This window comes from Antedon mediterranea, chromosome 3 (genome assembly GCF_964355755.1).
Source record: "Antedon mediterranea chromosome 3, ecAntMedi1.1, whole genome shotgun sequence".
NCBI classification, from domain to species: domain Eukaryota; kingdom Metazoa; phylum Echinodermata; class Crinoidea; order Comatulida; family Antedonidae; genus Antedon; species Antedon mediterranea.
The window spans coordinates 7,364,095-7,375,950 of NC_092672.1; the positions used below are offsets into that span (position 1 = coordinate 7,364,095).

At 32.5% G+C, this 11,856-nt stretch overlaps 2 protein-coding genes across 2 annotated transcripts; both read left to right on the forward strand.

The window, feature by feature from the left end:
* The first annotated feature begins 5,156 nt into the window (after positions 1 to 5,156).
* Positions 5,157 to 7,552, forward strand: LOC140043490 (vitamin K epoxide reductase complex subunit 1-like protein 1). The gene is made up of 3 exons (XM_072088006.1): positions 5,157 to 5,377; positions 6,261 to 6,370; positions 6,882 to 7,552. The coding sequence occupies exons 1-3, from the start codon at positions 5,184 to 5,186 to the stop codon at positions 7,094 to 7,096; spliced, it is 519 nt and encodes a 172-aa protein (XP_071944107.1). The 5' UTR covers positions 5,157 to 5,183; the 3' UTR covers positions 7,097 to 7,552.
* Positions 7,553 to 7,767: 215 nt separating this feature from the next.
* LOC140044724 (glutathione S-transferase theta-1-like) lies at positions 7,768 to 11,042 on the forward strand. Its single transcript, XM_072089354.1, has 5 exons — positions 7,768 to 7,912; positions 8,452 to 8,539; positions 8,806 to 8,956; positions 9,286 to 9,453; positions 9,845 to 11,042. The coding sequence occupies exons 1-5, from the start codon at positions 7,801 to 7,803 to the stop codon at positions 10,004 to 10,006; spliced, it is 681 nt and encodes a 226-aa protein (XP_071945455.1). The 5' UTR covers positions 7,768 to 7,800; the 3' UTR covers positions 10,007 to 11,042.
* Positions 11,043 to 11,856: the final 814 nt, after the last annotated feature.

Genomic DNA, 11,856 nt, shown 5'->3' on the forward strand with positions numbered 1-11,856 from the left:
GTGAGAATCATTTTTATATGACAGTCCATTTCGCGTATACGATTTAAATGAATAAAGTCGTCTGAAATATTTTCTTATTGGTTATCCGCAACAAAGTTAATCCTTGTGATTGTTAGTTTTGTTTAAGTTTCTTTGAATTGATTCATCTATATCGTATGATGTGTGAGACAATTTCGTCTTTTAGAAAATGTAATCCTGCCACCGAATATTCTTTATGTTTGAGACGTCTGACGGATAACTTTGTTATTCTTTTATGTTTAATAACTAATCTTCATCTTCACTTTTTGGGACAATAGCCTACATCTTTTAAGTTTAAAACGTCATTTATAAGCAATTGAATAAGCCAACAAATTAAACTACAGTGTTCTTCCAAGCTTTATAAATATTATTCAAATTCATTAAAATGCGTCGGACTCGGCGGAAAACAATATTTGAAATAAATGCATATAAAAAGTTTTTTGTGGACTTTACTTTCTCGTCCCAAGTTAGAACTTTCAGGTCAGGCCGTGGAGGTGAACCAATCGTTTATGACATGCTTTTGTGTATAAAATGTCCAATAATAATTATCATTGTAGGACTACTCTCCACCAAAAAAACTTTATAATGTATTTATTACGTCACGTCTTAAAAAAAGGAGAATTGGGTAATACAGTATGTTGTCGTTTCTCGCGAATCTTACATCACACTCCCACATCTCACTCTCTTTTATTTAGTGAAATGTGAATGGTGGAAAAACGGGAAAATACGTTAACTTTAGAATACTTTGAATTCTGGAAGACGACTTCGAACTTAAAGAATCGTCATGAATGACGTTTATTGGCTCAAACTTCACACATCGGTACGATGTGGAGGCCAGACGGATTCAGAGAGGATCAAACCGGCAACTCCTCCTCATTGGCAGTGGGGGAAGTGGTTGGTGGTGGCGGGTGAAAAGGGAAAATGAAAAATGTTGATTTAGACGAATCCCGACCAGCCCCTTTTATACGCTCTAAATAATTGTAGGAAAGTGAAAGGCCTACTTGAGGTAGTATCTTCGTATAGGCCTACGCGTAATTGATTATCCTTAAATGATTGGTTCTTACTCTAATTAAGATTATAATCGCGAATGGCAGTTCAAAATATGCAATGCATTGTGATATCCACGCAAGGAATGCTGTGGAAACAAAAATGTCCAAAATAAAACCAGCAGAACTAGTAAATCATTACGCTCCAGCAGATATACAAATATACACTTTATCCATCATGATGGTATACTGGAGGTTGTAATGTGTTTAAATATATACAATCCTTTTTTCCATGATAAAAAATATAAATAAATTTGTGAAAATAAAATATTCTGCCTCTTGCGTAAAAAAAAGGCAATTACTAATAAACCGCATCGGGTTTCGTACATTTATGCCTTGTATAACCATTCATATACAAGTCCGATAAAAGTATGACTCATGAGGGCGCACTTTATTTTATGGAAGGCCATTTTGATTTGTACATTTTTAAACACATATCTGTAAATATTTTAGTTTATATTTGAGTTTTCTCTATATGTTATGTATTTTATTATACAATTTATTGTAAACTATATTTAAATCATTGTATAAACTATTAGTTTTGTAGGTTTTTAGCTTTGTTAATGCATTTTTCAACGGGCGCTAACGGCGTCTCGTAATTTCAGTCACGCTTCGTCGCATTCGCTGTACACAATAATACGACATGAGGTGGTTATAAATTAGGTATAAAAGTCTAATTTTCTCGTAAAATCCCAAGTTTTGCAAGACGCAACATCAAGAAATGTTATTACCTATATACATAGAACCTACGGGTGAAATTTTATTAGGGTACGTTCTTATACCATGGTGAGGGTGATTTTTGACTGGACTAAGACGGAGTATCCAAAATCAAGTAATACACGTATGAAACGCCATATGTGCAAAAATATTTATATTTTTACTAATATTAAGAAAAAACTCCGTCTGGAGCCCAGACTAGTGTCTGAGCTAAGACAAGATAATTTATAATAAGTGTAGATAAGACAAGATATAATAAGTGTAGATAAGACAAGATATAATAAGTGTAGATAAGACAAGATATAATAAGTGTAGATAAGACAAGATATAATAAGTGTAGATAAGTAGCAAGTACTGTACTGTGAACATTTGCACTTTTACTGTTATTGCACTTGCATGTTGTAAACTTACGACTTATATTTTTTTAGCACTACTAATTCTTAACAACTTATAATGCGGTGCATTCATGAACGTGATTTGTACTTTTTTTTAATTACAATGATTTTTTTTAGGTTTGCTGATTGCTCCAAAGTAAAGTTGTCACTGTGTCTTTGTAGCTGATTATTGGTGGGATGGGCTACAACACTATTTTTTATTTAAACTTAATTACAATCATGTGCCTTGTGCATCTTAACCTTCTGACCTTCATCAACTTTTCAATATATATATATATATATATATATATATAAATCCAAAGGCAAATTACTGAAAAAAAATGACAGTGCTGTGGGTATCAGTGGCTGGATCTCAATCGAGATATAAAAAAAAAGCGAAAAGCTAAATCAAAACGATAACGAAAAACAGCCAGAAAAGTTAGCATAGCGTTTGGGCACGACTAGCCCTTCATCAATGCAAGTAAAGGAATATATATATAAACACGCATAGAACATTATTTCTAAACTGCTAGGTGATATAGTGAAATTAAAATAATTAATATGAAACAATAAGATGAGGAAATCTGTAAGAATGAGAAAAAGTTGTCCCAATCGAGTATATACATCTTTTTCTGCCATAACATAACACTGCAAAATCGTTCTAATTCATATATACTTTATATTTTGTCTAATTTCTCTATTTAAATCAAATTCATAGTACAGTGTAAATATTTTTAAAATCTAAGATTATAGTCTCTGTTTCTGACTAAAGACTAAGGTATTTCTATAAAAAAACAAACCCCTCATACGGCATATGTGTAGTAGAAACTTTCTAACAAAATGTTTAATTTCTTACATTAATTTCCTAATAATCCCATCCTTCTGTTAATCCCATCCTTCTGTTAATCCTTTAATATCATGGTTTATGTCTCCCTTTATTACCCATCTTGAAAACTTGGTGTTGTGTTGTCTACCATGCCTTGATTTGCAGAATTCATCAGGGAGACATAGTGTGTGTATAGCAGAAACAGTTGTGAATTTTTGGCAGCTGATAATTGCTGTTATAGCTTTTACTAGAGTACTTTATTTTGCCTAATTTTAACTTCTAACTTAATTTGTGTAGAATAAGGTGAGCTTTGTCTTATCTATGCATGTCTTTGCCTTTTGAAACTGAGGATCTAGCTATTTAACATTTCACAAATAACCTGTTTTTGTTGAATGCTAACACTAACTAATTCTAGTATTAAATACTGTTCCCTGCCCAATGACCACACAAATCAAAACTAGAGATTGTCACGGCTTTTGCCCGATTTACATAATTCTGAATATCTCGTCTTGGTTTTCTTTTGCCCCAATTGCCTTCATTGGTTCTGCTTTGTCTGTCAACATACAAGCTTGACGAACCTTTACATAATTCTCAATATGCCCATTAATTCCTGGTAACCATATCACTTTGACTCGGATCATAAAAATTCATTTTTTAATTTGTCCATTTTACTATCACATACATATCCACAAACTCATGTTGTAATTTTACTTAGGCCTATATTTTTTTCTCTTTAATTAGTGTCTTCAGATTGTTTTTATTGCTTTCAATATTAGTTACTTGCTAATTATCATTTAAAATTTGAAAACACTTTTGCGTCTCTCCTCTCTCTCTCTCCCCATCCTCCTGCTGTTAGTAAAATCCTTTTTTAGATTAGATTATTTTTATCTATATCCTGATATCCTTTCAGTGCCAATGTAGAAATGCCTCACAGGCTTAACCATCTATTTTTATTGAAAGAAAATTCACTTTTCTCAACTCTCCACTTGGCTAACAACACAAACATTTTTTTTTTCATGATTCTTCTACCGCCCTAATCGTGTTGTGCTGAAGCTCTTGACCTTCTGACCTTATCATTTTGATAAACCTGGCATTCCTAGTTTTCTCAATTTAAATATCATTAAAATTTCTATAATATAAAGGAACATAAAACTATGCCATGCAATAAACAATCATCATTTAGCTATGTTTATGTAATTATTCTTCACACCATTCCTTTATACAATTCCTGTACTTTTAATCCGTTATAATTTTTAAGTCTATACAACAATATTCCTGCACTACTTCAATTTTTCGATCTGGATAGTACATATTATTAAAGCATGGGGTTATAATAGATACCTCCATGATGAAAGTTTCCCCAGCACTCCTTTCAGACATTGCACATTGTGGGACATCACAAACAACAGTATCATGGCAAACAAATGGTGGAAACTTCAACAAGTGAAATCAGATATTGTGAGTAATATTAAGACACCATGGAAAAAAAATGTTTGACCAAGCTTTTGAACACGTCTAACGTCTAAAAAAACTTATGTAAACAATTCAATACAATGATACAGAATTCTCTTTTTTAAAATTTTGAAATTAAATCCTTGTAAATATGCCATTGAATTTTGATTATGTTTTTCTATATATTTTCTTGACAAAAGAGCATCATTAAAAAATGCATGATCATCAACAGTCTGTACCACAGCCCAGAAAAACAAGCTCAACGTAATAATTATTTATCATGAATACTGTATGCAGGTAATTGTAACAAAAGTATTAGCTACGGTAGCTGAATAATGAAACAATATTCTTGAATTGTATGTATTACATTAAACTAAAATATTGTTTTTTTTTATAAATACCGTATATTTATTTTTATCTCTCAATTTCGGCAATAACTTGTTTATATTTTGAAAACAACATTAAAATACAATTGTTAAACTAGTGTTTTTTACAATTACGGTACATATTCACTGTGAAATGGATTAGCACTTTTTTTTAAATGTTGTTTTTTTATATGAAAATAATTGTGGCGTTAATGCGAATATTATTGAATAGAAAATTAGTTTATGTTCATTATTTTAATTGAAATTCAGTTGTACTCTAAATTATAAATATAGCAAGTTACAACAAAAAACGTGAGGGCGCTATCCCGCTATTGTGAGCCTGCTATTATTGTTTGTTTTGTCTTGTTTTCATTCATTCCACGACATGGCTCCCACCAGACAGCATAAGGTCGTTATGCCAATATGGCATCGGCTATCAAGGGTTTTTCTATGTTTAGCAGGTGTTATTCTTTCTTTATATGCTTTATATGTAGAAAATATGAAAGAAATAAACAATGCGTACACAGCATTGTGCGATATAAATGAGCAAGTAAGCTGTTCGAAGGTGTTTACATCCAAGTAAGTAGGCCTAGGCCCTACGTGTAGTAGGCTAGAAAGTAGTAGGAGGATATTTATCCTAGGCCTATCCCGCCTCTAGTAGGCTATAGCTGCTAGAAGTAGTAGGCCTAGTCTTCACCTACTAGTAGAGCTAGTAGGCCTAGGCTTGGCCAATCCATCATATATTCAGTCCAAAATGCCTGAGCTATAGGCCTAGTCTAGAGGTCTCCCAAAGCCATATATTATATGGTTGGGTGAATGGATACAATCACAAATGTACAAACAGTTACTTATTTTATATGCTCCATCTATTTTGAACCTTTTAATAATTGATTGTTTGTTTTATCTTTATACTGGGTGACCTCTTCAGTCAAAGACTGATCAGTGGCTGTGATGTACTAATACACTGGGGTAACCCCCTACTCTCGTCTCGAAAGATGTACTAGGTTCTTTAAAGGGCACACGAGCAAGTTGTGTACACTGGACCTACGGTTTATAGTCCTTATCCGAGAACACTCGTTCTACCACCAGAACCATGGAGTGAGTGAGCGAGCCTCGAACCCCTGCCGATGTTATGGCTACGTGATTACGGTTCCACTGTCTTAACCGCTCGGCCACTCACTGATAATAAACTTTATTTATTGAAATAGGCCTAGATTTTATTATATCATCAAAATTGTTTGTTTTTACACAAGTTCGTCATATAAATGCAAAATTGAGAAGAAAATTACAGCAGAATCCCTTCCATCTGACCCCTTATTTAGGGGAAACCATACCGGTGCTTCCCGCATAAACGGGAACCCCTATCCAAGTGAAATAGATAAGAAATTTATATTATTTAAAAAAATTAACACACATTTGAGTCAATTTTAATATTGGGCCTATAATATTAATTTTTTTTCAGGTATGGTAGAGGTTTTGGAATTGTTGGACCAATCCTTGGTGAAGACAGTCCACTCAATGTACCCAATAGTTTATTTGGAATTTTGTTTTACTTTCTACAATTTGTCTTGGGTAAGTATTTGTTTTATTGTATTGATAATAAATGCTGTATAGCCTTGGTTTATCAGGATTCAGGTGCCCAGCCCTTTGGTGCCCTACCCTTTCCTTTATAATACATGGCATTTTTTATTACCGTATATAATATGCTGGATTATTTAACTCCCATATAACTTCCTTCCTTAATTAGGTTGTGATTTTTGTAAGGCCCTCTCTTTCCATACAGTATGTGTGTTTTAACAAACGGGTAAAAGTAATTAGGCCAGACACGACTCACAAACATGTGAGTCGTGTCTGGCCTTTTACCTGTTTTTAACAGATATAAACAAAATAAATACAATTTTTTTTTAAATCCCTAATAAACTATATTATATAATAATGCATGACAGCAAATTTAAACGTTGATTTTTATTAAGTAAAAAAAGTTGTTCATAAACTTATATTGTATAATAATATACATATGACTTTTACAATGATTTTTATTATGTTAATGACTAATTTGTGATGTTTTTTGTTTTTATTCCAGGTCAACGGCACACAGTTAATGCTGTTTGGAGTTTGATTATAATGTCAGTATTGTCTTTAATTGGTTGTGTATACCTGGCATATATCCTAACCTTCGTGCTCCATGATGCATGTGTAGTTTGTGTAACTACATATATTGTCAACATCCTTCTATTTATAGTTAATGTTTTGAAATTAAATGTTGTTAAAAGCATAGCAGTAAAGAAAAGCAAGTAAGGAGAAGCATGGGATGTAATCGGGCAGATTGTTAAAATATTATATATAGTCTTAAAAATGAATAATTATTTTAATAAATTGTAAGAACTATTGTATTTAATATTACTTGTGACAAGTATTGACAATAGACAATATATTTAATACAAGAATACAAGAAAATGATAATACATGGAGTTATGAATTAGATACCTCCATGGTTGGCACGTATGCTGGCAGTGTAATTATTCTTAATTTTTCCAGAAAGTGTATGTGGTCGTACATACAGGTGCTTATTCAAATTAGGCACTCATTTTTAATTCAGGTTGTATTTTCCATTACAACTACTATATTTTGTAAAAGATTTTGTTGAATATGAACCCTTTTGATATTACAAGTAATATATTTGGATATACAATATTGATTTAATTAATTGCACATACAGTTTAAATCAGGTTTTGTAATTCAATAACAAATAAATGTCACAATGAACAATAATTTATGTACTGATTTGTTTTTTTAATGAGAAAAAAAAAGTTTTACTGATGAAATACTGTAGATAATATTATTCCAGTGTATGTTTGTCAAAATAATGCAAAAAAGATGGTAACGCTTGACTGATTATATCCAGGGTTGTCAATTTGACCTATTTAAGCACGGGTTCTGCGCTGCATCATTACATCACATTCCTTGGCCTCTAGGACTAGGTAGCTCAAATCGGAATCAAAATGACATTGAAGATTTTTGCTGACTTGTTGTCGCAACCGTCACGTTCTGTTATACTATTTGCAAAATTGAATAATATTCCATTCGTTCTAGAAAATACATCTATTGCTGAAGGTTCGTATTTATGAAATTCTAACAAACGGGGTAGCCTAGCTAGGCTAGGCCTCTCTCTCTCTCTCTACTAGGGCCAGGCTAGCTAGGCGGCATGCATACCTTCTAATAAACTTAGAATGATGGCCTAGGTAGGTTGGCCCTAGAGTACGGTCTATTTAGTAGTGTAGGCCTAGTACTTTACTGAATAGCCTCTAGCATGAGTGGCTAAGCCTAAATAGTAGTAGTATACTACTGAATAGGCCACTGCATGTATTTTCATATAATAAAATAGCTGTTTGATGTAATTGCGCGTAATTTGAAATTGTACAAAAAGATTTCCTTGCTTGAGCATGTGCATGGCAATCCTTTCGCAATAACTTGCGCTGCCCAGAATATTAGATAAGATCCAGCTTTGGTTCTCTCAAATAATACTGAAAAATAACATTTTAATATTTCCTGAATATATATAATTTCTGAATATTTTGATTCGAATTGCGCAAGGAAATCCTTGCGCAAATTGTTCCAATTGCACATAACGTTAACATATCAATTTGATTTAGGTGCTCACCAGACCAAAGAATTTACTGCCATCAATCCATTCCAAAAAGTTCCAGCAATACAAGATGGTGATTTCAACCTAACTGAAAGGTCAGCAGAACAGGTTTCTTTTGAAGAAGACAGTTAACAACAACATGCATGATGATGTATTTGGGTAGTGGTAACCTGGTCCAGTAATAAGGTCAGGGCAGGGATCTCCCAGGTCAGGGGTGGAGCAGGGATAAAATTATGAACTACTTTTTGATATCTTATTTTTGACACACTATTAATAATATGCTCCCCGGTTTAAAGAATCCTGGATCCAACCCTGAACTGAAGATGGCATAGATGAGTCATTTTAGTGTTTTTATTTTCAGTGTGGCTATATTAAAGTATCTTGCAAGTACTTATAAGACGCCTGCCCATTGGTATCCATCAGATGTGAAAAAACGTGCAAGGGTCGATGAATACTTAGCCTGGCAACATGTAAACACACGATTAAGTTGTGCTAAAGTATTCTGGTGTGAGGTTTGTTACAGTAGTATTTTTCAGGTTTAAAAAAATAATAGATTTTGATGGCTCAGATATAACCTTGTTAGTATACATAGTACGTTTTTGAAATTTATATATATTGTAAATATTTAGAAAAAGTTTGTGAATGTTTAAATGAAGTTTTTATATAATGTAATGAATTATTAATATATTTCCAATTCCCCAAACTAAATTGTCATTAGCTTTAATATATGCCAGCACTGTTTATATCTGCAGTACACTACAAATTGTAAGGTTACCTAATTTTACTATGCTATAATGACTCATTTTTCAATTGATATTATAACTATTTTGTTTATTTATAGTTCTTGATTCCAAGGATGACCGGGAACCCAATTAACAAAAACAAACTTGAAAACTGCCTGACTGGAATGAACAAAACACTCACCGAGATTGAAGATGTTTTTCTTAAAGACCGCAAGTACTTGTGCGGCAATGAGATTACAATTGCTGATATCATGGGAGTATCTGAGGTTAGTTTCAAACTCAAGGCACAGGGATTTTGGAGTGGGATTGTTAAATAGTCAATAGTGTAGTTCACACACAGCTACAGTGTACATAAACTACGGACTAATGCACAGTACCTTCAGTGGCATAATGGCTATGAGCACTCACTCAGGCTACACCCAGGAGTCCCAAAGCTTATGAGCCCTAGAGCATGAGCAGTCCAATTCAACTACCCAGTGTTGAAGGGCCCTTAGGAGTGCTAAAGCAGGAGACCTTTCTCCCTGCGTTACGCCACTGAGTACCTTGGTTAAACATCTCAGCCTCCCAGTGTGTAGAAAGCTTGTAAGTTGTAAAATGAGAATTTAAAATATTCTACCTAATATTTGTCATTACAAATATACATTATTTACTTTTCAGGTACTCCAAGTGTCTGGGTCAGGTCGTGACCCTGCAGAAGGTCATCCCAAACTTGGTGCATGGATTGATAGAGTACAGACCCAACTAAATCCAGAGTTTGACGATGTGTTTAAGATTCTATTCAAAATACGGAATAAATCACGATCAAGATCCAAGTTATAAAATAATGGACTCTGTGCGAAATGCATGTCTAAAAAAATAAAAAGATGTAAACTTTTGTTAAAATGAAATATAATGATATTTTAATGAAAATGAATTAAACATAATAATGATATTAAGATAATACAGAGGGTGAATAATAATAATATTATTATTATACTGGTTATTTTAATAATCTAAAATATATAGAAATACATTGATTGAAAATGTACTACCTTGCAAGACTTACAATACTGTACAGTATTTTTAATGTCAGATGTTATCTTTACCGTATTATATTCAGTATTTTAAAATATACAATGACAGATTTCATTGTATTAAGAATTGTAATATAACATCCTTTTGTTGTAATGTTTTTTTGAGAAATATTTTATCACTGAATCAAAAAATAATAAAATAAATAATAAAATATTATCATGGGTTATGTGCAATATTCATGTAGTATTATACCTCAACTAATTTTATGGGACTTCTAAGATGTCATTGTGTAGAGAGTTGTATTTGTGAAAACAATCTACTTTTATAATAAACCTTTACTTTAAATGTCTCCTTTTGGGCTTCTGCGGTATAATTCAAATGTTTTCATCTTAACGATTAAGATTGAATGAATGAATCCTTTCTGTTAAATACTATGTAATTTCTGTGCATGTGGTCTGTAATATTTATTTTTAACATGCACAATTTCAAATTTATGCAAATCGTTCAACATAGCCACAAAAACACCTGCTGGTTGTTGTGCTCATAAATGAATCCTAAATGTCATGCTCTTGGAATTTCTGATCATATCAGTAGTGCATTTAATCAATAACCACACAGCACAATCAGGGTTGTGGAAGAGCTTGGTTGCATCTTTAAAGTTATCAATAGAAACAGCAAATGGTATTTGTTTCCTTTCCTCCTTTTGGTGAACAAAACTTGTTTGGACTACAGGATGGGAAAAAACACAAAATTCATCTAAGTTTGCATCTCTTAAGAGTTTATTTTACAAAGTCTTAGAACAAAATCACCTTTTTACATTTCAAACAACTTGAGTTACCAAGACAGAGCAAGGTATTATGAATTATATGTACACTAAAAACTAAATTGGTTACAATTACTAATAATACACACTAGTAATTAATTATTGATTGGCCAGAAATAAATGATATGCAACAAACAATTCTATATGTAGAAAAAATGTGTACCTAAATTAATATTACGTTTATGATGAATTATTGTACTCAACAAACTGTAACACTAAGAGTTAGGTATAACAGAATTTATAATACAGCGATAACCATTTATACTTGTTTGTGCATTTTTAAGAATATATCATTACACTTGGGAACAAGGCTTCCACAACTGGTCAAACAATGTCCCATAAAGAGGGTGATCTTTTAATTAGGACAGACACCCGTATTTGCCAATGAGAGTGGTGGTCAATGTATAGTTCAAATAATTTATATAAATGGCACTTTAAATAGATCCTTTACTTCAGAATACAGTGAACTGTCCTTTATAGAAGGAAACTCGCATTAACATACTGCATAACACATAGCAGCCTAGTCAATACCTCTAAAATATAGATCCTAATTATGATCCAGAAATCATCCAGTTAAATGTGTACAATTAATAAGGCATCATGGCCTTCACAGTGTGGACTTTACCTTGCACACAAGTGTGCAACAGCCTTGATTTGAACATGATTCTCAATAACTAAAATCATACAGTACAGAAATACATCAATATTGTATAGAAAAATACTATGATCTGTATTTTATACAGATGAAATGTGTGGATGTTTTCATAATCTGAACACACAGGGGCTATCTGATGCAAAACGCAAAAAAACCATATTTCAAACAGTATTGGTT